General features: G+C 37.2%; 2 protein-coding genes across 4 annotated transcripts; both read right to left on the bottom strand.

Moving 5' to 3' along the window:
* Positions 1 to 833: 833 nt before the first annotated feature.
* On the bottom strand, positions 834 to 1,941 carry cb18h15orf61 (chromosome B18 C15orf61 homolog). Its single transcript, XM_052581671.1, has 2 exons — positions 1,205 to 1,941; positions 834 to 1,105 (listed from the first exon to the last, which is right to left on the bottom strand). Exons 1-2 carry the CDS (start codon positions 1,545 to 1,547, stop codon positions 978 to 980), a joined length of 471 nt encoding a protein of 156 aa, XP_052437631.1. The 5' UTR covers positions 1,548 to 1,941; the 3' UTR covers positions 834 to 977.
* Positions 1,942 to 2,327: 386 nt separating this feature from the next.
* Positions 2,328 to 27,893, bottom strand: iqch (IQ motif containing H). Of its 3 annotated transcripts, XM_052582066.1 has the most exons (22): positions 27,644 to 27,893; positions 27,364 to 27,486; positions 26,799 to 26,902; positions 26,651 to 26,726; positions 26,447 to 26,566; positions 23,780 to 23,894; positions 23,078 to 23,179; positions 22,481 to 22,668; positions 21,340 to 21,891; positions 19,537 to 19,603; positions 19,038 to 19,121; positions 18,773 to 18,951; positions 16,600 to 16,872; positions 16,308 to 16,502; positions 11,837 to 11,957; positions 11,456 to 11,742; positions 6,675 to 6,845; positions 4,714 to 4,839; positions 4,564 to 4,625; positions 4,235 to 4,298; positions 4,048 to 4,156; positions 2,328 to 2,935 (listed from the first exon to the last, which is right to left on the bottom strand). In XM_052582066.1, exons 1-21 carry the CDS (start codon positions 27,692 to 27,694, stop codon positions 4,049 to 4,051), a joined length of 3,168 nt encoding a protein of 1,055 aa, XP_052438026.1. In that variant the 5' UTR covers positions 27,695 to 27,893; the 3' UTR covers positions 2,328 to 2,935; position 4,048. The 3 variants fall into 3 exon arrangements, with proteins under 3 accessions (XP_052438026.1, XP_052438024.1, XP_052438025.1); XM_052582064.1 differs by lacking the exon at positions 4,235 to 4,298; XM_052582065.1 differs by lacking the exon at positions 4,235 to 4,298 and having other exon boundaries at positions 6,705 to 6,845.

The following is a 27,893-nucleotide window of genomic DNA, read 5'->3' as shown; positions in this document are numbered from 1 at the left end:
TTGAGAAGTCTAGAGAATCAATATGGTAGTTTGTCAAAGCCGATATCAGAGGTAATGTGACGAAGGATCCTGCAGTAGAGAGCCAGAGTCAGCAAAGTACATTATCAGAAATCAAAGCATCAGAGAATGACAGGAGGAGGGGGTTAAGGGTGGGTCCTGAACGAAGGCCACACTTCCTCTATTGTAATTAAAAAACATTTTATCAGGCCTGTCCTCCAAACAATCTCTCTTTCTTCCTATTGACAATATGCCAGGCAGGGCGTGAGCTCTAATTTGACTTTAAATAAATGAGCTGAAGGTATTTAAAATTCTGCATTAGCTTTAGGGAAGAAAACAAGTGGGAAAATAAGAAGTTGCGGAGCTTTTAAAATGCACATCAGATGCATCACAATAATGTTTAATTATCACGATAATGTCAGAATAATCTACATACCATGTGTAACCAATCAAATTTAATAAATAAAAAAAATACTGTCAAAGGAGTGCAATTTCAAATTAAACTTGCCTATTTATACCAAATGGATGAGCAACACGATAGCCAATTTGAAGAATAAAGACATATAATAAAGTACATACCTTTACCGGGAAAATAATTTTTTTTCTTGAACATTCTGATCAAAATTTGAATCAGCAGTTTTGATCTCTTTAATCATTTATCTAGTTGGCTATGCATATGGCTTCCCTAATTACCCTTTTTTGTTTTTCGTCAAATACTTGTTAAATATATTTAGGTTTTTATTATTACTTTTTAATTAACTTATCAATCTGATACTAATACTAATAATACTAATGAATGAATACAAATGTGTAATATTGAAAAGAAAAATCCAAAGTTTAAAATTCATAATTTATTTGTTTATTTTTTGTGAAAAAGTGCAGTTGGTAATTCAGGTCGCACTTGGCCATTTGTACAAGTTTTCCGATGGCCTGTGACAAACATTTTCAGCTCTTTTTAAATACTCATTGTGTCTCTGATATTAGAACTGAGCACCCTCCACCTCCTTGTATGCAAAGTAAACAGTAACAGGTCCTGCAGAGGTCTGAACCGTCTCTGTCACTCTAACTACCATCCATGAACCCAAGCCATATGCCAAGCATGGGATACCTTAAAGAAAGAGAGAGAGAGAAAGAGAAAACATTAGAAATGTAATGTGTGCTGTAAGAAACATAAAATAAAATACGTTTAACTAATACCTTAACTTACCCAGATTGATGACTTTCAATGCCCCAAAAAACTTATTTTCAAAATCCAGGTTCTGTGGAGGTGCTTTAGTGCAGTGGTATTTGATAAAAGGGAATGCACCGGTCCTTAGAATGTGGTAGTTCGCTCCCTGCACCTGCCAGTTGAAGTTAGACAGACCGAACTGGTCGTTGATGACGTCCCGGTAGCGCACACAGAATGACGTCCAAGGCGGCAGCGCGCGCTGCGTGAGGTGACATGTTAGTACTTCAGAGGCAGCGGGACGAGGCGCTTTATTTCTAAAGGTGCTGGGGAACAGGGCCAGTTTTAGAAAGCCACCGTGGAATCTTCGTAGAATCTCTGTCATAGCCGAGTAAACCCTTAAGTGATCTAAGACGTTTCAAGAGCAACTGTTGGCTCGTCACATCAGAATTTCGTCACGAGTAATGAATAAATTAATTAATTAAGCAACGCAAATAATTAATAAAGAACATCAAACCTAACTTAACTGCAGTTCTGCATCCTTTAATCAGCTCAAAAATAATGCCGAATTATTGTTGAAATCCCGCACTCGAGAGAACGTTACAGCTTACCGGTGCACCTTTCATACTAGTTTGACAAACATTTATATTACTTCAACATCGCTTTTACGAAAGTACGATTAATTCGCTAGTTTTGTGCAGAAAAATCATAGACAGTAAAAGGCATTCAATACAACCTTCACTGGTACGATTAATATCTTCTCCGGGAAGAAACAACCGAGCGCTTTTTTGTTCCTATTTGCCCTATGTAGTATGCATCATTAGTCTCATGCTCACATAGAGTTCCATTCATGAATGGAATTACACATAAAATACAATACAGTAATAGAACATCCAATGTAAAAATCCAATGTATTTATTATATCTATATATAATATCCAAAATATATTAGGCTAAATATTTAATAATTGTGATTATTTTATATGTTGGTCAGTCTATATAAATTAAACCCATATCGGAAGCCAATTACATATCAAGTTTTTTTTTTTTTTTTACAGCCAAATATAACTGGATACAGTTAGATTCAATAACTAGATTTCAGATATTAGTCTTTTAATAGTTAAAAGTTTTTTTATTCCATAAAAATAAAATCTACTGAATCCACAAAATGTTTACAATTTATTGAAGGTTTTGTGGAAATAACTTACAACAGATCCGACCATATTATCTGGATGTTGCTACTGTTAAAAACAATCAAAATGTATTATTTTTAAGTGATTATATTATATGTGTGCATTATATAGTTTACTGATTAACCAACATCCCTCTCTTGTATCTCTAGCTATTAAGAGCTAAATGTCATGAATGGCACATGAAACTTAAATGTAATTATCCTGTTCACATTGTAAATCTTTCTAGATATAAATGCACAATAGTTTAGATCACTATAACAATGCGATCTAAAAATGTCATGGAGAAATCCACTCAAGCTAATTTATACATGTGTTATCTCCTTTTAATGTTACTGTATGTTAGCCACTTTACAGCTATAACTAAGTTCTATAGAATTGTTTGGTAACAGCAATTATAACTGAATATGTAAATGCTATTGTATGATACTCTATAAGCATGTTGATTAATTTAGGGTTGTTCAGTGAGGTTTATGATATTATAACTGTTCGCTTTCGGCTGCAGTAATCTCCTTTTCTTCTTGAGATGTGGTTTGGTTTTGTATGGTCATGCCCAGGACTTCCTCGATGTCCTTGATAAGGTCCTTATAAAAGCAAACAATAGCAGACATCAGTCAGTATGTCTGACTACAGATCCTAACCTCTAGCCACTGTACAGTGAATGAGAATTTCTCTATAAAATGAAATAACATTGTGTTGAATGCAGCTCTTCAGGGAGTGTCAATGAATCTACAGTTCACTCACAGTATCCAACATTGTCTACAGAGTTCTGCATTTGCATGACTTCAGCAGCAGATAATATAGATAAGATATAAAGCCTTGACTTTAATAAATTAATACCTTGTGTATTGTAGTAAATGTTACGACACACAATTGACGTTTTCTCAAAACATGTGATCAAGAATGAGGAGTTATCATCTGAATTTGACCAAAAGCTCAAAATTACTACTCTTCACCCCAAAAAGTCTCAGCAAAACATTGGTATAATGTTGATAATAATAAACTTTAGTTATAATACTAACAATAATTTATTTAGAATGGCATATTTAGAAAAGATTGCAATGAACAGTTTAGTGCAAACTGGAAGTTAATGTGTTTGACTTGAAAAATATGAGATTATTAAATTAAACAACCATGAACACTATTAAGGATGTTCAAAGGTTTTTATTACTAGCATTACACTAAAGTTTTACAGAGCCTTTTGGAGCAAGTGGTGGAGTGGATTTGATGTAGCTCCTCTACTGAGTGACTGATTCTTACTGTTGCATTGTGGATATATTTTTGTTAATTATTTGATGGTCATAATCCCTTCTTTGTCTTTGTAAAGTGACCCTAAGTGTTGTTCAAAAGGAACTAAAACCATGTGATATGGTGAAACCATAAAAAATCATTGTGATTAATGTCCTGCACTCTTAGAAAAAAGGGTACCAAACTGACACAGGGTATTAATATGTATTAATATTAAGTATTAATATGCACTTTTTTAAAGTACGGATATGTAGGATTTAGGGGTAAATATGGTTATTTTGTACCTTATGGTATCGCCCCATTGACAGCTTTGTCCCTTTTTTCTAAGAATGTAATTTGTAGATACATGATCTAAATGTGAAACTATTTTTTTCTGTAATGTGAAGTTAAGAACGTACTATTAGTAGTTCTTTAAAGAGTAGTTTAAGAAAAAATAACATCCGCATACCTTAAAATTGCTTGTTCCTTGCATATTTGGAGCTGATATTTCCTGATGAATGATTGACAGGTTGTGAGCAAAGGTCAGCAGAGCTCCCTGGAGATCCTCTGATATTGTTCTGTTAACGACACGCAGAAACAAACAAGCTTACTAATGATCCCCCAGAACCATCAGAGAAAAACAAAAAAACAATCACCTTGTTTGGCTGTGGGGCTGTAAGGAGCTTAATGAGAACTCTCAGCCTTAAAGAGTGTACTATTCTTCAGGGAGAAATGAGGAAGGAAAGCTGGGCTTCAGTGGGATGGGTATAGGATTTATGTGATGAATGCCTTTAATTCGACTTGGCAGTATTTTGTGCGCTGCCACATTTCGGGTTGAGGTATTCACTACATAATGTTTAATCTGCACTTGGGAGTGTGCTCAAGGTCTAGATATATCTCTAATGGTAATGGGGACAAAGGAAGGGAAAACAGAGCCGGAGAAAGATAAGGGTAATGCGTCTGCCTGCTTCTTGTGGGAACTCACAGCATGCCAAGGCTTCTTCGATCTCTGCTGTCATGGAGGGCGAATACAGTGCCTTGCCTTGCCTGAAACACATATAAAATATATTAAAACACTTGCTCTGCAATCAAAGCACTCCAGTTGTATTATTGGAAAAACAAGCAAAGGTTTTACCTTGACATCATAACCTATGCCCTGCGCTTTGCACATCAGAAAAAATGTGCTGTAATACACCAAAGAAAGATTGGTGTGAAGAAGTCGGGTGCACATCACTGCAAAGCGACTGGTCACCGAGGTTTCCTGGGGAGCGAACAAATACACAGAGTTAATCAACAAACTGCATGGGATTCTGTTGCTAAAAATTTGACCAGTATATCTAAATGATAAATTGACCTCTTGGGGACAGCAATAACAGCCACGCTAGAAACAAATAGAATGGTTTCAAAAGCCCAAATGGAGAAACATTAGGCATTAGTCTCATAGTCATATAGGGCACTGGGGAGAAAGAGTCCTACGTTATTAGGTTATACAGAAAACGGAAAGGTTTCCTCTAAAACCCAACGATGCCCACAGACACGGCAGATAAAAGATGTGTCTAAAAGAACGCCACAGGAGCGGATTAGTTAAGAGTGGCAGGACTCGCAGGACTTGTAGCGGGCATGAGCCATATTCTCAGTGACAGATATGAAGTGGAGGGTAAAGCACTTGCACGGTGTGCGGGGCATGAGTAATTCTCTTCTATGGAACTCTGTTTTCGGCTGTCAGACACACTATCCTCAAACAACAATAAAAAGCTTTTCCTGCAGGGTTTTAATTGTGTTTCTAATATTCTGGGCCTGAATGATGGCCAAAGCCGGAGCCATTAAGACAGGCAGGCGGGAGCCGGGCGATACAAGCACATACAAACTAAATGAATGTTTGATAAAATAATACAAGTCGCAGATTAACAAGCGTAAACTCCGGTTTGCTGCTAATAAAGCAAGTCTATTGTTTAGGGGCTGGCATCAGGTTGATGAGGTGCTCAGGCATGCATACACATGCATAATGAATATGGTATGCATTATTTATGGGCTGATTATTTAGGCTCATCTATCAAAATGATAATGAATTCAGTTTCTTCTAAACACCAATCAGGTCGGAAGCGTAATTACAGCGTTTAGTTGTATTTAACCAAAATAAAACAACAAAGCTTAGCTAGATCAATCTTTATGGATGCCATGATTTATCAGGATAATATTCAGCAGAGGACTTTTATTGCTCTGTGGTCCGGTCTCAGGGAACACATTCGGGATAATGGAATTCTTGTGCTTTAAAGAGCTAAAAGAATCACAAATAGTTTCGAGTGTAACCTTTAAAGTGACGTTTTTCATACGAAATGTAAAGTTCTGTCATCATTTACTCTCAGGACCTGTATGACTTTATTCTACTGTGGAACATAAAGAAGATAAGTATAGCAAGATGTCCATGCTGCTCTTTCCCATGCATTAAAACTGAATTGTAAAGAATTTCAAGCTTAAGAAGACTTGCATAGGCTACTTTTATAATGATTTCATGGTATTTCCCGACATCCTATGGTCCCCTTCCACTTTATTGCATTGGCTTTATTAATGCTTGTATTAAGCAAGAATGCATTATATTGACTACATCTGTAGGTGAAGACTTTTATACTGTTACAATAAAATTCCATTACCAATAAATGCAGATCAAAGAATCCAGAAAAAAAGTCAGTTTCCACAAAAATGTTAACTGTTAATAATACTCATAATCAGCAGATTATGAAGGACCATGATTTTTGAAGGACCATGTGACACTGATGCACTATAATAATGGAAAACAGTCATTTTAAATTGTAATATGTATTATAATAGTAATATATTTTTTATTGTTTACTGTATTTTAAATTGTATAAATGCAGGCTTTGTGAACATCCAAATTCCCTTTAAAAAAATATTTTTCAAATCTTACCTATGCCAAACCTACGTACTGTAGGTTTAGAATGTCATGAGGGTGAGAATGACAGAATTTACATTTTAAGTCTTTTACTTAATAACTATTCTAAAATTAAGTCTTGAATATGTTTTAATTCCATATTTCAAATCCAGTATAACAACCATGTCATAATGACAGATTCTTACAGCTTTGGTCTTTACTCTAGCATTGCGTACAGAAGACTTCTTGTCTCTGACTGGAGGAGGAACCTCCAATTTACAGGTGCGGCAGTCCAGCGTCCCCCTCGTCATCATCAGCATCAGCTGTGTCATGGCCAACTGGTTACTGTAGCCCAGGTCAAGATCAATAGCCCATACCTAAATACAAACCAGTGCACACAGACATAAGTCAGCAGATAAAACACATAAATCAAAATAACTATTCACTTATTTTTAGCCAACAAGTAGACAATGGAAGAAACTATTTAAAACAAACAGACAGATGGACATTTCAAAACTGTATTTGCAGAAAAAAACGGAGCTCAGCAGACAAGTTGTGTGTGCATGAGAGAAAGAGAGAGAAAGAGAGAAGCATACTGTGTCTAAAGCCCAACTGGAGACTCTCTTCACATCTGTATGGTTAATGGCATCATTATAAGGATATTAAGGGGTCAGGCCCAGTCGTGGCCTTATGCTTAAACAGGGCTAATTTTCCCTGATAATAATCTAATAGCTATGCCCTCTCTTCAAAAAGTGGCAAATAAATCACCAGTGAAGGAGTTGTTAATAACTAAGTGGCAGTTGGCTGACTCTCCTGTCGTCCCTATTTGTCAACCTAAACGCTGCTGCCAGCGAATGCAAATGGTGGCCCGGCTGCTGAAATCTCTTTATGATCACCGTACCATGCTCAAAGTTCACATGCTGAAATACAGTGAACCGAATCATTTATTTACACTGGCTTCATTTCAGCTGCAAACACTAATTAATTTCAGTATATAAAAACTATCAAAAAGAAAGAGAATAAAAGATTGTTTATGTAATTTGCTTATTTTATCCGGAAAACATATTTCTCTGTTGTTACTAATATAAAAGATGATGTTCTGTCTTCCAACATTACTTAGTCTAAGGAATAGTTCACCCAAAAATGAATATTTGCTGAAAATGTACTCAACCCTCAGACCATCCTAAATGTAGATGTGTTTGTTTTTTCATCGGAAAAGATTTTAGAGAATTAGAATGAGGGTTCAAATGTCTTAATAATCCACACAACTCCTCCCGTCCATTAATTATCATCTTGTGAAGTGAAAAGCTTCAATCCATCAGTAAGGTGTCCATAATCCATAATAATGCTTCCTACAGCAAATAGGTCCATCCCCCGTTGTCCTCTCACAACTGTTTTGGACTGTTTTCATATGCAATTCATGCTTGATCTGTGCATATTTCTCTCCTGATTCAGACAAAACAACTTTTTTTAATGAAGGAAGCAATATTACGGATTGAGGAATCAAATATATTACATTAGCTGGAAGCAGTTTAAAGTTACAAATGATTGTTTTATTATAAACACACAGATTTCACTCTACACTATGTTAATGTGTTGTTCACTTGTAGATTATTGTTAAGTTTTTATCAGCTATTTGGTCTCTCATTCTGATGGCACCCATTACCTGTGGCAAGCAAGTGAAACAGACTCATCTACATCATGGATGGATTGAAGGCAATTAAATTTTCAGTAAATTTCCATTGTTGGGAGAACTATTCCTTTCATTCAAAATTTGACTTTCCAAAAAACTATTTTTAAAGCTCTTTTAAAAACTAAGCAACCAAAAAAGAAATTCCTTTTAGAAATAGCTCCTTTAAAGGGATAAAGTGAAGCAATGACCTTTGAAAACAGGACTCCAGACTTACAGGAAGACCTCAATATAGGGAGCTGAATTCACCCGGCAGTGCCTCCCGTTCATAGTTAATACCTGTGCTTGTGGGATAGGTGGGACCATTTAGCCAGTCTGTAGAATCAGCCAAGCCTGCTTCTTTGTCACCCTTAACAAAGGCGCTTGATATATACGTCCAGATTGTACCTGTCTTTTATAGCCCCTTCACTTTCATTAAAAACTGCAATCTTGCAGCTGAGCCTCCCATCGCACACAATGTGAAGCAAGCCTGCAAGGGCAAACACATGCGACCCACCTCTCCCCCACACACACAAAAAATACAGACTGCTTTTAGCAACAGGTCTGAATGTAAATTGATGTTTAAATAGAGACGGGTTAGCACTAGTCTGGCAGATCTGTCTGCCTCAGTGCCAGGAGAGATGGGACAGTAATGTTTGGAATTATCCGTCTGAATTCCTTTTGTCGCTTTTAATTGTGTGTGCAGTTTATTCTCCGTAAGACACGCTGAATAAAATTCATCCTGTGCCTCTGTGAATCCACAATATAGAGAATCCTGGTGCTATTCAATCAGAATAATGTATGAATTACTTTCATTTGCAGGAGTAAAAGCTATTCTATCAGGAGACTATATGAGATTCAAGTGTGAAATTTTCTGTTTCTGTGGAAGAGTACATTCCACCTCAATGCGTAATTTATCTAAAAAAAAAAAAAGCCGCCGTTCTCTGACTTCCAAAGTCAATCATCTATTTTAAAATCACAGCATGCCAACTGAGTCAATGATTAAAACAGCAGCATGTGACATTCATTTGTAAAATATATCTGTTCTATAGTCACCATTTCAGAATGATAAATACCATAATGTGCATATGGAGCTGTAAGAATCCACCGCTGACTCAGTGGGGGCTTTAGACTTTCACTGTGTTAAGTAAATGTCATAAGCTATTTTTCAGAACCGTAACATCTCATACTTTTCAAGAACATATACACACATGATTACAACACAAACACAAGCTTCAGCGTACACCAACAGGTCAGTCCATTCCTGCAAAGGGCCCTGAAACATTAAGAACATCTGAGAGGAGGTCTCTGTATGCAATAGTGTCATATACAATGTGAGTGTGTTCTGCCACCCTCTAGTGGCAGTGGGAATCGCTAAAAGAACATTGTGACAAGACACATTTCCATCTTAGGCCTGCCAGCAGGGATCATTGATAAAAATCACAGTACTCTAATTAATTATGCATCATGTTGCCTAGTTATATAATCACTTCTTTGCTCACTTGTCATATGCACTATGTACATCATTTCCACAGGGGATATTCACGTTCCATGACTTAATAAACAGACCTAAATTTAGAAACACCAGAAGTTTTGAAAAATTGCTAAATCAATGTCTAACACAGCAAGGTCAGTGAGGTCAAATCCATACCATTTTTTCTACATTAGACTCAAATTTATTGTAATGCATCCCCTCCTTTCCCCCCGCAGAGATCTTTCAGTTGTCATGTCCTTTGGCAGAGATGCAAAGCGAATGGTCTGAAATGCAAGGGATGCTAGTTAACCTCCCACTGTCAGGGGTGGCTCTGCACTGTAAAAAAATGTTTATTTAGGTAACCTTAAAATGAGCTTCATGAGGTCTACATTAACATCTAATATAACCCTTACCGCATTATCTTATGCTGTCAAAAAGATTAGAAATAAAACTCTTTAGATAACTGCACAACATTATCTTTAAAATTTACTCAGTATGATGTCTTAATGCAGTTTTTACAGAAATTGAAAAAATAATGAGAAAATCTCATAAATAACCATGCCAAAAAGAACATTACAGTGTTCAATCTGTCTTGACAGTGACCAAGAACCCCAACGTCAGAGGAAAAGACACTGCAGCCTGACCTCTTGTCTGACAGGGGTGTTGTAAGGTCAGGGGGCATGGCCTTAAAAGGGGCATTAGTTTATTGACACAATAAGACCTGACAGTTTATTAGATAGCCTTTTGGCACATTAGCCCCTTGTCATTCTCTCATCTGTACAGCTCTTAAGGGGAACCTATAGGAGTGTCCTATAACAACTCAATAAGAGCCTCGAACCAGTAGACTGAACCCTCACACTATCTATATTCTAAGGTGAGAACAGTGCCACATGTCAGATCCCATCTCACTCTCAACAGCTTCTTAACATCGCAGGTTCTGTTATCATAGAGCTGTAAAACACACCACTGACATTTAAGGGTCAATTTGTTTCTGAGAGAGCTTGTTTGATAAAAGATAAATAGAGCTGAGTGCTTACATTGTTCCTGGAGCTCAAATGGTAGAGCATGGTGCTAGCAATACAAAGGTTGTTGGTTCGATTCCGAGAAAACACTGCTGATAAAAACGTATACCTTTCACTATAAGTTGCTTAGGAAAATAAATCTCAAGATATCTACCCCAGCGTACTACCTAATGTCATCCCTATAAATGGACTGCATAATGTCATACCTACAAATTTAGCTTATACAGTATGTCATCTATATTCATATTAAAATGTACATTAATAAGTGACTATATGCTGCTTCATATATTTAAAGCAAAACATTATTAAAAATAAATAAAATATATGAAAATAAAATACCTACCAAATTTATAATAGAAAATATTTTATAATAACAGTACTGTGAAATATTATTACAAATAAAAATAATTGTTTTTAATATATTTTAAAATGTTATTTGTTTGCTGTGTTGACAAAGCTGAATTTTCAGCAGCAATTACTCCAGTCTTCAGCATCACATGATCCTTAAAGATAAAGATTTGGTGCTCAAAAAAAAAAAAAAAAAACATTTCTTATTATTATCAATGTTGATAACCGATTACAATTTTGGTAGAAACTGCGATACCTTTTTTCAGGATTCGTCGATCAATACAAATTCAAAAGAATGTTAGTTGAAATAACATTTTTTGTAAAAATGTAATAGGGTTCACAGGCACTGATCAATTTAATGCATCCTTACTGACTACAAGTATTTTTACTCTAAATCTTACTGAACAAAACTTTTGAATGGTAGTGTAAAAATAAAGTGTTTTGTATAAGTTTTTTAAAGACTGGCTCTCTAACCTGCTGTTCCAGGTTGCTGGGATCCAGGAAGGTTACTAGATCTAGGGATATGTGGCCCATGATGGAGCGCTGCTGACAGGCCTGACCCACACGAGTGCAAATGGAGTGTAAGACCTCAGGGCAGATGGAGGTCTGAGGTACGGTGCAGCCCACCACTTCCAACCTACTGGGCCCACGCAGTTGATCTCCACAGGACAGCATGCAAACATCTCCCCCTGGCTCCAGCAGAAGATCCACCGTAAGACATGTCACACTATCTGAAGGCGGGAAGGCTTCTATCACTCCACCTTTGGAAGGAGAAGGATACAAAGAAAAAGCCTACCAGGGACAATCTGACAAGTAATTGGGTAGCGATGGTTTGCAAAATTGGTTGAAGGATACCTTCCCTGAGGAAGTGTTCTAGGAAACAGGTCCATGTGGCATAGCAGGATGTGTTGGCCGGATGTGCATGCGAAGCCAAAAGATGAGGAATCTCCTCTAAGAACTTGATCATCACCGACTCCTGCATCAAAATGAAAGATAAAAGCAAAGTCAGGCATAATGAAAATCCTCTAAGCTCCATAGTGCGACCAAAATAAAACAAATATCTTGACTTTTGTGCTATTAAGCAATTTCTAAAGTGTCTGGGGCTGATTAAAAAAACAAAAACATATAGCACTACATAGTGTCGACCCCCTTGATGAAGCAGTAACTACTGAAGTGTATCTTAATTTGACATGCCTTACGAAAGCATAGAAGGTGGTTGTGAATGGGGGTGGTGGTCGGTGTTGATTGACAGCCCATTGCCACGGCTGTAGGCAATAGTAACTGCACCTGTCCCCAATAACAACTGACGCATGCTGGCAGATAAATACCCATGCAAGCCAATCGATCAGCAGATCAATCAGGGTCTGTTTCTGATCAATACAGGCCTTGTTTCTGTAACTAGAAAACACCATAATGGCTTTGACACTTAATTATGTTGTTAATTGCAATGTTTGACTTCCTGTGAGTGCCTCTTAAAACCTGTTGGCTAGTAAGAGAAAGAATTTCACCTTAAGGACCTCTCAAAGCAGGGAAAAAGGGACAGAGCACTTACGGATTGCACATAAGTGCATAGTTTGTGCTTACAACTGCAAAACAGTTTCTAAAAAAGCAGAACATAAAAGGGGAAATAATCTTTTTGGTTGGAAACTGGTTAATAAAAGGCCCTTTCTTATTTAGGCGCATTTCAATAGGTCCTGTTTTAAAACCTTGAGAAGTGCAGGTTATGCTAAAGAAGATGTAAGGATGAATCAATTTTTGTTCTCCATGAAGTCTTTATCCTTTTCAAGTACATTTATAATGTTCAAACAAAACTGACATCACTGGAGGAAGTTGTCTCAAAACGGGGAGATACGATACTGTTGATATTCAAGACATGAAACAGTCATCATCATATTCAAGTACCAGAAGAGCCAGGGTCAATCGCTGCGCTGTGATTTCACCCCCGACACAAGCCATAAAGCACACAATGGTGCGGCAAAAAGTGTAAGGAAACGGCCTTCGTTCCCAGCGAAAGAGCAGGCGCGCTCTGAGAATTTGCCAATGCACTTCACACAAACAGCGGGGAAGCAAGGAAAGCGAGAGGGAATAATTTTTGCCATTCTTTATTTGGACTTAAACTGCGAGCTGTACTGTGAGAGAGGATTCGGGCCTTGCTTGGCTTCCACATAAAGATGAGCTATTTGAAAATAGATAAATAAAATAGATGTCTCCTGTGTGCTTTGATTGCTGTTTGATCTCTACATTAGCAAGAGCGACATTGCAGTCACGAGCCTAGTCAACAGCATACCTCCTAAAAGGGATTTAGGGCTTTTTTTTTTTAAGCTTTCTTTTTAAAGGGATAGCTCAACCTAAAACAAATATTCTGCCATCTTCATGCCTTTGGAACACAAAAGTAGATATTTTGGGAAGAAAAAAAAAAGTATTTTTTTTATGGACAATAACAGGTAAAACCCTTCTTTGAAATAAATATTGTTTTGTGTGTGTGTGTGTTTTGTAAACCCTCTGATATACAGTTTCTATACATCAGATATTAGATATAATCCTAAACAAATATGAAATTACATTTTGAATAGATATTGAATTTTTTTAATGATTATGGAGCTTTCCTTAAAGGTATAGTTAAACAAATAGTCTGCCATCTTCATCTTTTTGTTTAAAAGTAAAAACAAAAGTGAGTATTTCCATTTGCAAAACTTTTAAATGTCAGTGTTGCTGTTATGGTTTGACCATACAATAAAGGTCAGGTCAAGTGTTGTTTGGGCACCATTAGCTTTATTATATGGACAGAAACAGTTTTTTTATTTGTGTGTGTAAGCCATATAACTTTATGATATACTGTACCTTTCTTATACATCAGATGTTAGGCATACCAATAAATCCTGCACAAATATAAAGTGGTGATATCAGGTAAACTGACATTTTGAATGGGTTGGAAAATAAAGTCTGCTTATAATATGGACATATTTGCGGATTACTTCACAGATGCAACATTAACCAAAGAGGAACACAAGAAGTGTCGTTACATTCAAAATCTAATAAAATAAACGTGGTACAACACGTAATCCCACATGCATTGAATAAAATAAGTAGGAGACAATCTGTCTATCTGTTGATGCTATTAGTATAATGCTCCCTCGTGTCTAATGACCCGTGTGCTGGCAGAACGTGCATGTTTGTAATGTGTAAAGTGTAGCGTGTACGAGTCCACCCAGCCGTTGAATAGAGTGAGATCCGCATGTCTTTAACCCATCTTCTCTGAATAGCTGTGAGGCTCGCCCAAGGCTGAAACACCCCTCGGGGTGTGGGCCTCCTGAACACATTGCAAAGAATCACACAGTCTTTTTTTACATTGCCTCTAGGTCTGTTTTCACACTTATCTCTGTAGCTGTTCCTCTATATAGGACCATATGGGTTCTGGTATTCTTCCTCCTGCATTAGAAGAGGTTCTTTATACAATCAATAATTAAACAATGTGCACATAGTAAATAGGGTAAATGAAGGGGGAGCTCAACAGAGGCCTGGGCTTTGACCGGTGGAAATTAAAGGATGCATTACAGTGAAAGACAGCTCCCTAGTGAGGCAAAACAGCATTTAAACTTTTATGACTTATAACTAAAGCCAAACGTAAAACTTAAATGAAGCCTCTGAGCACTGATAATTGCAGTCAGATAATTACAAAATCATTATAATATTTTTTTTTCCAAAGGATAGTGGCCTCCAAATGCATGTTTTAGAAATTTAATTGCAAACAGACGTCATACATACTAAAGCGATATTTACCCTTTATTACCCACTGCAATTAAAACATTAGACTGATATATGTGTTCTAGAATATTTCACTAAAAGAGTGAATAAAGATCTGAAGAAAATGAATGACATGCTGAAATAACCTCGGTGCTCTCCATTCTGTTAGCAGAGCTTGCCATTGATTAAAAAGGTTGAAGAGGTAGAATAAAGGCCCGTACTGGCTTCCATATGGCCCAGAAGCCCTAAGGGTGGAGGCCAGCTCATCAGGCCCCAGCTCCCTTTCCTCTCACTGGGACCCCAGCTGGTGAAGAGCCCCCCATTTAAAGCTCCTTCACTGCCATCACCATAATGGAGCTTGGCTGGGCCTCAACCGCTTACCTCTGTAATTAACAGCACCAATGCCACCACAATTACAGCCCCAGATTCCTCTCTCGGCCTCAGTGTGAATTAGGGACTGAGCTAATAGCTTAGAGGTAGGACACGCGGCCTCGTCTTGCCCCCAGGATAGAAGGCTAGAATAAGAGGCTGGAATAAAAAAAGCAAGGTCTGATTTTGCACACAGCCGCGTATGATGATAACCCTGTAATTAGCTTACACAAAGCTCACGGTGTAATGGCAAAACACTGTATTTAAATCAAGGGCCAAATTGTAGGCATGTGATGCAGGAGAGGGTTATGAACACGATTACAGGCGGATAAAACCAATGTGTTTTTAAAGCACACAACAAGAGTGTTGAATACATCACATTTGAATTAGAATACATAAATATGCTACCATTCAAATGACTCATTATTAATTTCCCATGAATTTGAGTCATAAGCACTCTCTAGACGAATCACGATGATGGCATCAAAGTTTGGCCTCGGTCAGTAATGACAGGCTTGTCATTGAGACAAGGATGCATTTTGTACAGAATGTGAATATAAAAACCAGGCAAAGCGGAAATTCTAATGAACAGGGCTTGTGACTGAAGTGTAGCTGCATTTGCAAAATAAAAGCAATGGCACATTTCATTTCGCATTTAAAAACAAGCCACTTGATACTTCAGAATTGCTACTGTTGCACAACAGACACTCACTAATGCAGACTGTGCAGTTGAATGGTGTAAGTGCTCTAAGAACAAATCAGAAGAAATTCTGTCAACAGATTTTTTTTTTTTTAAAGCAAAATCTGTGTCATGCACCCTGCCTTACCTTAAGCTTTGGTTTTTACTAATGTTAGTAATATCAGCATTGACAGTTATGTTTAGTAATATCAGCATTGTAACGTTTTATTAAACATCATGGTATTTTAGAACTGAAATAGTTCCACTTAAATTCAATTTCATGTAAAAAAAAAAAAATATTATTTATTATTATTTAAATTATAAATTATACAGATTCTTATTAAAGTTAATATAGCGAAAAAGTTCAACAGTATTATAATAAAAACAATTACAATAAAAATAATAATATGAATAAAAATAATAAAAATGTGTCTTTTCTCCAATTAAAAAAAAAACATACTGTACATGCATACATAAATGAAAATAACTGAATGTTATTCAAAGATAATTTATTTAAAACTAAAACAGTCCTACCTTTATTTGAGACTGTGATGTTCTCCACTGTTCAGGCCCATAGCGGCTAAACTCCTGCTGTGCCCATGGGTGGCATTTTAGGTGGCATGTGTCACAATAGGCCATTCCCCGTCCACCCACTTCACTATCTATCTTGAAAAGCCAACGCTGGACTTCCATGTGTTCTGTCATTAGCCGGGCCAGACCTTCATGAAGCTGGAAGATTGACATATGAATCATATTCTATTCTTTTTCTACATCATCAAATGTAAGTTTCACATGAGGTGTTTAAACAGATGTCCGGCACACAGACCTGCTCCAGGGTGTATATATCCCACTTTCCTGGTGACATGTCGACCCCTGCGCTACTGAAGATCCTTCTTCCTCCAGATTTAGTGCTGTATAGCTGGGTCACTTCAGGCTCTGTTCCCAAAAGTGGAACTTCGAGCTCATCTGCCACAGCCAGGTCATCAATATGGGTTACACCGCTGATCATGTAGGCCTGCTTCCCCTGGATCAAATTCTTGATGCGCTGTAGTGTTCGAGGACTGTACTTCAGGAGCGATGCTAGACACATATTCCGGGTCTAAAAGAGGAATATAATTCGCTGTGAGTTAATGACCAATATTAAGAGCACAACAGCTGCAGAATTAATGCTGTATGCTTCATAACATAAGAATCTCTAATAAAGAGAATACATAACAAAGATATATTTTTATTATGTATATTTCCCCCCAAAGGTGAAATCTCAGTGGTCTTTGTGTACATAAATAACTGTCCTTTCCACTCCAGCACTAAGGTCTTACCCCTCCCTTTATCTATGGGTGTAATTTATGAATGTGCGCAAGCACATTGGGCCCATTACGTGCAGCCGGAGGGGTCATGACCTCTCCTGTACTCCAACACGTTAAATTGATAAAGGAGAGTCAGGGGAGGGCTGTACACCTCTGCAGCCTCTTGTCTTTACTATGTGCTTAGTGATGGGCTCCATGGGGAAAGCACTAATTACTCCACATCTGTATGTTTGATCCAAGCAGAATTGTCCCGTCTGTCATTGGCATGCCACGCTGGCAGCAACGGCTAACAGAGATTTATCCTGCTGACACGTCTGGCAGAGTTTACACACGGAGAGGAATCGACAGGGAAAAGGCAGCGCGTGCCTCTCGTACGCTATGCGGCAATAAATAACAGAGGTGCATTGCTTGCACGTGCAGTCAGTTAGGCCTACAATAATTGAAGAAACAAATCTCCATATAGTGTAAAGATTTCAGTAGTTCTCCTTTCTTGCAAAAATATATATTTTCAAGAATAGTTTACATTTGTGTTGTATTTTTCTATTCACACTTCAAATGGGGTTTTAAGGTACCTGTTCTTTTTATCTAATAAAATAAGTTAATGAATGGAACTAAACATCATAATAAGTGAATATTACAAATGTTTTAAATAGTTAATATTTTTATAAATTATTTAGATTTGTATCATTTGTTTACATGCAAGCCATTTATTTAGGGTTTATACATAAATATATACAGTATTATTATAATAAATATATTCTGTAGAAATATTAGAATCATTATAGTTTGGTCCCTGATATCAAAAAATATGTGAACCTGGAAAAAGAGTCATAAGGGTCTTTTTTTATTATTGAGATTTATACATCATCTGAAAGCTGAATAAATGAGCTTTTCTATTGATCTAGGATTTGTTAGGATATGATAATATTTGGTTGAGATACAACTATTTGAAAATCTGGAATCTGAGGGTGCAAAAAAATCGAAATATTGAGAAAATCACCTTTAAAGTTGTCCAAGTTAAGTTCTTAGCAATGCATAGTACTAATAAAAAAATTAAGTCATGACATGATTGATATATATATATATATATATATATATATATATATATATATGAGATGAAATTTACAAAATATCTTAATGGAACAGGATCTTCACTTAATATCCTTATGATTTTTAGCATAGACGAAATATCTATAATTTTGACACATGCAGTGTATTTTTAGCTATTGCTACAAATATACCCATGCTACTTATGACTGGTTCTGTGGTCCAGGGTCACATATATTGACAATGTTTATGTTTAGTTTTGAACAACATCAAATGCTTCCTAAGCTGTCTAATAAACTTATCATTGTATATTACGAATATTGTTGCTCTGTGACAGTTGCTTTTGTTCCTATTTTGTATGTAGCTTTAGATTTTTGTATTTCTGCTACATAAGTAAATGTAAAAGTACAGATCCTTGCATTGAAACCTTATCAATTATTGCAGATCTACACAGAGTACTGTAGTAAATACAAAGGTCACCTTTGTCGCCCTCTACAGGTGAGAAATAAAGCAAATTCTTTTATGGAAATTGTTAACAAATTCATGTGCACAACTATATTTCAGAAATCACTTTGAGGGGAGACAAAAGGTATCATCATCCCTAGGTGTGTGTGTATGTGTGTGTGTGTATGTAGTGCACCATACTGGAAAATACTCCAGAGCTTCTGGCATGAGGACAGTGAAGCGTTTGGAACAGTGGGACTCAGGTGCAGAAGCGTCACCCAGCTCAATGGCTGTCTGCAGGCCCAGCAGGTGAGTGTAGTACTGGAGAACATCCTCACCCAGGCGCACCGGAGACACATAGATGACCTCGACATTCTCATCTACATGTAACACAAACAGCACTGTGTTGGCTTTCAATGTGTCTGCTGTCAATCCAATCTGATCATGTCATGTTTCACACCCTCACCTCTGATATCACACAGTCGGCCCATCTGGGTATTCTGGAGGACATCAAATCCCCTGAGACTGAGCCTCTGATGTTGGGAATATCCTATTGAACAAATCAAAATGATTTCAAATTAGATTGAAATATTTTAGCAATAAATTCATGACTTGTCAGGAAAACCCCAAAAAGACTGCTACAAACAAATCTCTATAATGAAATGATTAAACGCATACAAACTAACAGAGCGAGGCAATAAAAACAATAGGGTTCAACTTCTTAATTATCTGAGCTCACACAGGCCTCTCCTCAGCCACCCCCAGTGCAAAAATCACACTCCATCTGCTGGTGATTACAATTCACAACCATCATCATCCTCAATAGCCAGCATAGGTCTCAATGATACGTTTTTAGTAAATACATTTTCTGTGTTTTCTGCAGGTGCAACGAAATACATGTATTTTTAAAAACTTTTAAAATATTACGCAATCAGATGCCATCATAACAGATGGAAAGGAATTACCCAATGATGGGATGTGGATGATAGTCCTTTTGGTGGAGGTGATGTGTTTCCAGTTGGCTGCCAGACTCTGTGAATCACAGACAGCAGAGGATAAAAGAGAGTAAAAGTGACCGGCGACAGACAGCACCCAGCAGCACATGGATTTATTAGGATGACGGCCCACCGATGGCAGCAAAGGGAGGATATTATGCTCGTCTTTCTCCCTGGGTCTCATGGAGACAAACCAAGCATAAGTCACATTAATTAAATCAGCTAAGTGCATACTTAGAAACATCTTCCCTCTATTAATTCAATTAGGAGTCTACATGAAGCTTTCTGCCAGGGGAAGATTAAGGCTTAATTAAAAGGATGTGAGTGTTTAAAGGGTGGAAACATACACAAGCTTGTGTCTGCTCACACAGTGAGTGACGGTGAGGATAAATGAACATGTGGGCACTAATTAAGAGACATGCTAGGTTCATAAAGATGTTACAGGAATGACAGCACAGACGAAACATCTGTTCTGACAAATAGAAACTTAATCTAAACGTGAGCCTGTGCTATCACAATCACTCTTTGTATAAGCACCTCTGCATCGAAAGTACAATTATTTCCTGGGCTATATTGATAAAAAATATGGACTATACAGGTGTGGTTTCACAGTTTTTTGATAAAAAGGACTGATTTTATAAAACATCTTATGAGTGGAACAACTGTACTTTCTTTTGCCACAGGTTCATGATCTGCAATTCAAAAGATGTGACCAATGATGGCTTGAGCCATTTCTGGAAGTTACTGGAGTAAAAACCTGGTCATTGCAAGAAAAATAACTAATCATAAAGTTTCTAGTTCTAAATAAATAACAAGTAGGCAGCATGGTTGTGTGCTTTTATATAAGGTTTAAAATTAATATTATACAGTAAAAATTTAGACACAATATTGCCAGTTACATTGTCTGTTTTTGCTACGCCAATCATAATAGTTTCAAGACATCATTTGCATGAATAATTAAATTACTTATATATAAAGAAAGTAGCAACTGAATCAGTGTTTTTGAAATAATCAACCGAATAAATATTTATTTGTTTCATTCCTGAATGAATATTTGTTTTAAAAATAATTTGTAAAAATTTATATAACGCCTTTGCATTGCTGGTGTCTCGAGTTTGAATCCCAACTTGAGGACCTTTCACGATCCCAACCGCCTCTTGCTCTATCCCACTTCACTTCCTGTCTACTCTACACTATCCTATCTTAATAAAGGCAAAATGCCAAAAAGAAATATTTAAAACAAAAATCTGTTGAATGAAGGATTCACTAACAGAGAGAATTGTTTATTTCCTGAATGAACAAAAATTGGTTGAAAAAATTATTGAATGACTCACTAATAAAGAATGTCCTTGTGTCCGAATATGCCTACATCCCTACTACATAGTAGATGAAAAACAGTGTGAAGAGAGAATATCCAAAAAGATTATTTGACTGTAGACAAAAAGTACCAAAATAACCTATTTTTCCCACCAAGGCTCTGAAGTGTGAATCCAGTGAACACTTTAATATCTTCAAGGCCATGGGAGAGGAGTTGTGAATGGCAGGGTAGTGACACAACATGACAGATGTAGTATTAGTTTATAATGAACACATTTTTACTATATAGAACATATTTTTCACGTTGCAAAGTCCGTTCCTCATCAATATATAATGTAAAGACTGAATGCACACAAAAGTTAAATCTATGAAAAAGTTAAACTGTTAAGTCAACACTTATTCTATGCAGATTCAAGGACCAGAACTAACAGTTATATAAATGTGTATTTTATTCACCTCTGCCCTGATGCGGTAGTTTTCCAGTTGGCAGATACGTGAGGCCTGTAGACTTATCTTCAAATGGCCTAGTTTGGCACGTTTCAGCAGAGATATGGCAATAACTTGTGCCGCCCATTTGGGCCTGAGTTGGAGCAGGTAGGCGGTACGGGCAGAGTAGCGCCTCCAGCAGGTCTGGATGCACACAGCCGCTGCCTGATGCCCCTCGATGCCTTTGTAGCGCTGGCCAGGCTGACACATCAGGTCCCATACCTCATCTCTGTTCTCCAGCACCGAGAGCAGCTTCTCCACATGGGCACGCCGGCCCCTGCTGTCTCTCCAGTCAAGCTCACCGCTCTGCACACATGCTGCCAGACGCTCCCCACACACCCGAGCCAGTGGCACCGCAAAGTCCAATAGCATCCGCTGCAGCTGGTCCAAAGCCTCTACCATTGCACCCCAGTAGAGGCAGTATTGCTTTTTAAACCTACAGTAGTCAAGATCTTCTGGGTCAATCTGACCCTCAGCTATGGCGAAAGGATATTTGCTGATGGCAGCTGCCACTGGAATGCTCTGAAAAGAGAGAAATACATACTATAATAAAGGCAAGAGGCTGTTGCAATAATTTAACGTGATCGTCCATAGAAAAAAAATGTCATTCTGGTTTAGTGTCCCATATGGGACCATAGCTGTTTAATTACCAACATTTTTCAAATTTTCTATTTTGAATTTACATTTTTGAGTGAACTATTCATTTAAAAAAGTGTTTTTGCATTATTGAAAACTGCTTTAGTAAAAAATAAATAAACAAACAATAAAATGTACTTAAAGCTAAATAGGAAGTAAGTGTAAAAGCTTTTATTTTTTGCAGCAAGTCATATACACAAAAGACCTCTGGCTTGCAGAGGGTGAATATTTCAAATCATTATCTATATCTGCTTAAAGCTATTCCTGATACATTTAATAATATGTCAGGGGTAAAAGCTCACTTTACACAGAAAAATTTAATTGATTATCAGTCAGTTCTGAAGCTTACATGGCCAGATTATTACAAACAGAAAACACTGACTGTCCAAATCATCCAAAATGTAACCTCAGCAGGCAGAACAGAATATATATCTTTGTCATATTTAACTTTATGCATATCCTAAATAAACAATACCTGCAGGTTAAGTGGGGTGAGTCGAGCTATCCCACGATTCAGTATTCCATTGTCAGAGCTTGCAGAAGCAGCTGAAGGAGGAGGAGCGTATATGGTCCTGGATGCTGGACTCTCGGTTCCTGATCTTCCAAGAGACATTTTGTCTCTGCTCACATCCATCTCCAGTTTTGAAGCCATTTCTGACTCCTCTATAATTATAAATAAGAAGTACATACTACAGTCAAAGACAGTAAAATATACATAACCAATATAAGAAAACATAATATATAAATATATGTAATATTTGTCCAGTTATTTGATTTTATTGATGATTATTTATGATATTCATATATATTTTAAAAGTACTAAATCAAGTATACACCTGACACTTAAAATATCACAGACAGCATAAAATTATCTGCTAAAAATGAAGAATTAATTTTACAAAAAAGCAATACTTGGGGCCTTTTTCCATAGTAACTCAATTTACTCCCTCTATGAATGTAGATTGTTGGGATTCAATGCGCAGCAAAAAGGAGTTTTGGATACACACAAACTGACTTTCTAACTTTAAATGTAGGCCGCAAGTGTGTAATGACATTGTGGAAATAGACTGACCTGTCTTACTTTGGTCACTGTCCTCTCTCTGGAGCACATGGACAGCTTTGGGCTGTACTGGGGTTTGCACTGAAGAGAGGTCAGCTGCTGAGGGTAGCAGCCCTGAAATGTAAAAAGAAAAAAAAAAGTCTTACTACAGTCTGCAAAGAGGATTTGTACACAAAATTACAGAATATTATTCATGAACACAAAAAGAGGGCACAAACAAATAAATAAATGTATGCAAACATATGAATTTACAGTATACTACTGTTTAAAAAGTTTGGGTTCAGTCAATTTTTTTTTTTGGGCGGGGTGGGTAAATACTCTTTCAGCAAAGTAACATTAAATGAAAGTAAACACATTCATGCGGTTACCAAATATTTCTGTCAAAGAATCTTGCAAAGATATGCGTCACAAAAATATTAAGCAGCACAATGGTTTTTACACTGAAAATAATAAGAAATAACTCTGAAGTATCATGTGACACTGAAGACTAGATTAATGACTGCTGAAAAATGCCATTACAGGAATAAATAGATAAATATATATTAAAAAACTTTTACATTGTCATACTATTTCACATTGCTACTGTTTTTACTGTATTTTTGATCAAATAAATTCAGCCTTGGTTTACACTCAACAATCTTATAGACTCAAAACAGTAGTGTATATAATGCATAAAAAAAATCTGTATCAGTTGTACAAAAAAGAGGCATATACCTGCATTCATGTCTCTACATTCAGGTGGTGGTTTGGGCTGTAGGTGTTTAGGCAGACCTTCACGTACTGCAGTGAAACTCGAAGTGGAGCCAGTGACCAATCTTTGAGTCCCAACCTAGAAGAACCAAGGCAAACAAATATTATGTTTTTATTACATAAATGCACACTATACTCTTTCTAACCACTATGGTTCAACTAAGCTGGAATATAGTTATTTTAAATAGCTGATTCACCCAGAATTAAAATGTTGTCATTTATTTCACTGTACTTCATACTTTTAATTCATAATTTTAGATTTACATTGACCGTAGCCCTGAAATCTCCTTTGAGTGATTTAAATATGTGCATATTCAAGTTTGATGTGAAAGAGAAACATGGTCAACATTCACTTACATCAACAGGGAAAATGTTATTTTCATTTTTGGGAGAACTATCCATTTAAGCTTGAATTAAGTAATGGGCCTTTCTTAAAAAAGCCAATAAAACATTGTCCAAACATGGAGGAATTACTGAGCCCCGAATGATAGCTCTGTGGTCAAAGGTCAGAGGTTTTGAAAGTGACAGAACAAGGGGTATTAACCTACTGCCCCATCTCACTGGGCCAAAAAGACCTGCCTGCAGGCTCTAAAGCCACCATTTACCCTGTACTAGAAGATGAGAGAGAGGGAATATACTTCACTCAATAACTTGCTCACTGAGAATGCTATTAGCTTCGGGTCACCGATCAGATTTTTCCCTCCAAACAAAACTTTGTTGTAAAAGGCTGGGAGACGACTATCCATTAATCAGGCTGGTGGCAGCTTGTAGATGTCAAGAAATATGGTTTCTCTTTCTCTCGGTTCCACTGGCTGTGCGAACCACAAGTGCATGCACATTTGTGAGAGAGAGCGCGGTGATGTTGTGTGATTACAACCAACAGATTTTCCGCATTCATTAAAACAAAGCTGGAGCTAAAATACAGGCAGTTAATGACATTGTAAACTGGCCAATAAGCCCCCTTCCCTGAAGCAATCAATCACATGCTGGCAATGCTTTCTGGATACTTTGAGCATGGCTCGGTTTATTTGTCTCGCACCTTCTCTCAAGTGAACAGCTGCTTGAAATCTTCTAGAATTAAATTCCATCAGAGCAATTCCTAAAATGCTCATACCACCTCATTATCATATAATAGTTCATAAATCGAATGAAAGGCGTGCTCCACATTCCACAATAAAAAGGATGTACCGCAATAATTAGGACTTTCATGGTAGTCATATACTGTAGCGACTAATATAATTCATCATTAATTTTAACAATCATTTTGATAAAAACAAGCACCAAAACTTACTACCAAAGACAAAAAGCCCAATAAAAACATGTTATCTACAGAAAATTTATAGCTGATTAAAAGCAAGATGGCTAAATCACTTTTTTGGTGCATAAAAACGCAACAAGCAGGATGTGCATTAGTCATAGCAAACAAAACAGCATCAAAGAAAGAGGTCGGTCATTTCTTCAGTTCATATAAACATATAATGGAGAGCACACTGCATGTTTGTTAGTTTGTGGGCACATGCCAGACAGAGCCCTTCTGTACTCTCCTCCTCATCCTGCTGTTCTGGATTCTCCCCCTGATGTTCTCTGGCCTTTCTGTTGTCACGCAACTGAGCTCCCTGACAAACCACGAGCACCGGCCAGGTGTTTGGAGAGGTTTGGAGGCCCGCAGCTGTTTAACTGGTACAAGGGGACATTTAAATGAAAAAAAAAAACAGTGGGAGCTCACTCGAAGACTCAGCGGAGAACTAGCCGACAGCACAGAGGTATTGACGCAGCAGGCAGAGCGCCAGCAAGTGCCAGTTGGGTAAGCCACGGCTGTCTTATTGGCATGCGGGAACAGGTACCAGTGCCTGTCCTGAGACAGCTGTAAAGCAGCAGCCCATACAACTGCAATCAGGCGGTGGCCGTCCTCCGAAGAATGCTGATGTGCCGCAATCTGCGTCTGTCTGCTTTCGGCAGCCAAGTCTCATACCTTCTTCTCAACAACATGACAGCCTCCTCACGAGTGACAGGCAGAGGATGCAGGAGATAGAGGAAGAACCGCAGCGGAAAGCAGAAGGGGGGGAAACAGAGCACCAAAACAAATGGTGACCTTTAGAAAGATTAATTTGTTTACCAACAGACAGATTTAGCTGTCACTGCCAAACCAGGTGACCTTCAAATCCGCATCTCCTGTTTGAAAGCAAAGTGACTGGAGTCATCTATTATCACACGCCAGTCACGTAATTTCTTTTCATGAGGTTCATGTGACAGACGCTGGCGTTAAGGCAATAGTCAGAGCTGGCCACCATATAATCAACACTATCAATAAGCCTTAATCATAAACGCTGACGGATTCTAATGCAACCAAAATAAGTCGCATGCAAACAAAAAATGCAATTCTGTCATTATTTACTCACACTCATGTCGTTCCAATCCTGTGACTTTATTTCTTCTGTGAAACCCAACAGAAAATATTTCTAGAAATGTCTCATACAATCGTTTGGTAACCAACATTCTTCAAAATATTTTCATTGTGTTCTGCAGAATACATAAAGTCATACAAGGTTGGATGGAACAACATGAGGTGAGTACATAACGATGACAAAATAACAATAGAAAGAAATGAAATAATATCTTTCAGCAACTCACACTGGCCCCGGCTCTCTTGTGCAGGTGAGGAAGCTGTATCCCATAATTTTGTTGCACAATCTCCTTGTTCTTTGGGTGAAAAGGATTATTTAGCAGACGCATGATAAATGCTGATTTGTGCTGTTGGGGAGATAGAACCACAGATTACAGAATAAATAATTTTTGGGCTGAACAAATGTTCTGAATATGTATATAGATGGAAACCTTTTCCCCAGGTGATGGACCAGGAATCTGGCATCTCAGAGGACGTGCATTTGGTATTGTCTCATATGGTGGCTGCCTACAAAAATGTTATAAAAATATGATTTTACATAATCCAGTTGATAGGGTTTTTTATTTTATTTTTTAATACCATTTAACAAGCTTGGCGGGGACAGGCTTCTTTTCAGGCTCTTCAATAAAGGGTAGGGTCAAAAACTGATTACTGATGGTTTTCAGATGATCCTCTGCATGCCTCTGTAATTCAATAAACAAATATTTACAGGCATCATTCTTCCATGCTCCACATTTCATATACTCCACTGCATGAATCTTACAAATCAGGGACTGCAAGACAAGATATATGTATACATATATATCAGATGATTATACATACACACACACACACACACACATACATTATATATATATATATATATATATATATATATACACACACACACACACACACACACACACACACATATAAGTAATTATCCTACTTTTATAAATAAAAAAATCTGATGTTAAAAAATACAGGCTTACAAAACTTTAGATTTACAATTATTAATATAAATAGTTTAGCAATTTTGTTTCACCCACCCCCCCCCCCCACACATAAATTTGGTATTAATGTTGTGTATTTAATTAATTCAGACCTCAGTTATACAGAACTATTCAAGTCAAGTTGTCATAAAGATGGCTTTATGTAACCTTACCCTTATGCCATGTTCAGTCCTGCTGATGGCTGCATCCAAAGCTTGAATGTCCAAAACCTCTCCATTCTCTTGCACAGTCAATCGAACAATATTCTTTTTCAGTTGTCTCAAATCATCCTGCACCTAAGACACAATAAAAACATCACAAGAAAATTGTTTTACAAAAGTAATTATATCATATTCAGTTATATAATGGAACTAACATAGTTTCGAAGTAATTAAAACTTCAACAGTTGCTGTCAAGCCTTTTTTAATATTATTTTGTACTTGAGTACATTACCTGTACTAAAATATGCCCAACTTCGTCCTTATTTTTAAGTACGTCGGCCATTTTTCTACTAAATAATTCAGGTCACATTTAAGCTTTAGTGTCTTCACGCTTCCTTCCAAGTTTTACATTTTCACAAACAAAGGTCTGACAGTAACTATGGCAACACGACGCGTATGACAGCACAGTCTCCGTGAGAAAACGCACTTAAGCACAGATATTATTTTTTTATCATTAACATTTTGTTCAGGGTGTATCACTG

This window comes from Carassius gibelio, chromosome B18, assembly GCF_023724105.1.
Source record: "Carassius gibelio isolate Cgi1373 ecotype wild population from Czech Republic chromosome B18, carGib1.2-hapl.c, whole genome shotgun sequence".
NCBI lineage: Eukaryota > Metazoa > Chordata > Actinopteri > Cypriniformes > Cyprinidae > Carassius > Carassius gibelio.
The sequence above is the reverse complement of the archived record's forward strand: the minus strand, read 5'-3'. Positions and strand labels throughout refer to the sequence as shown.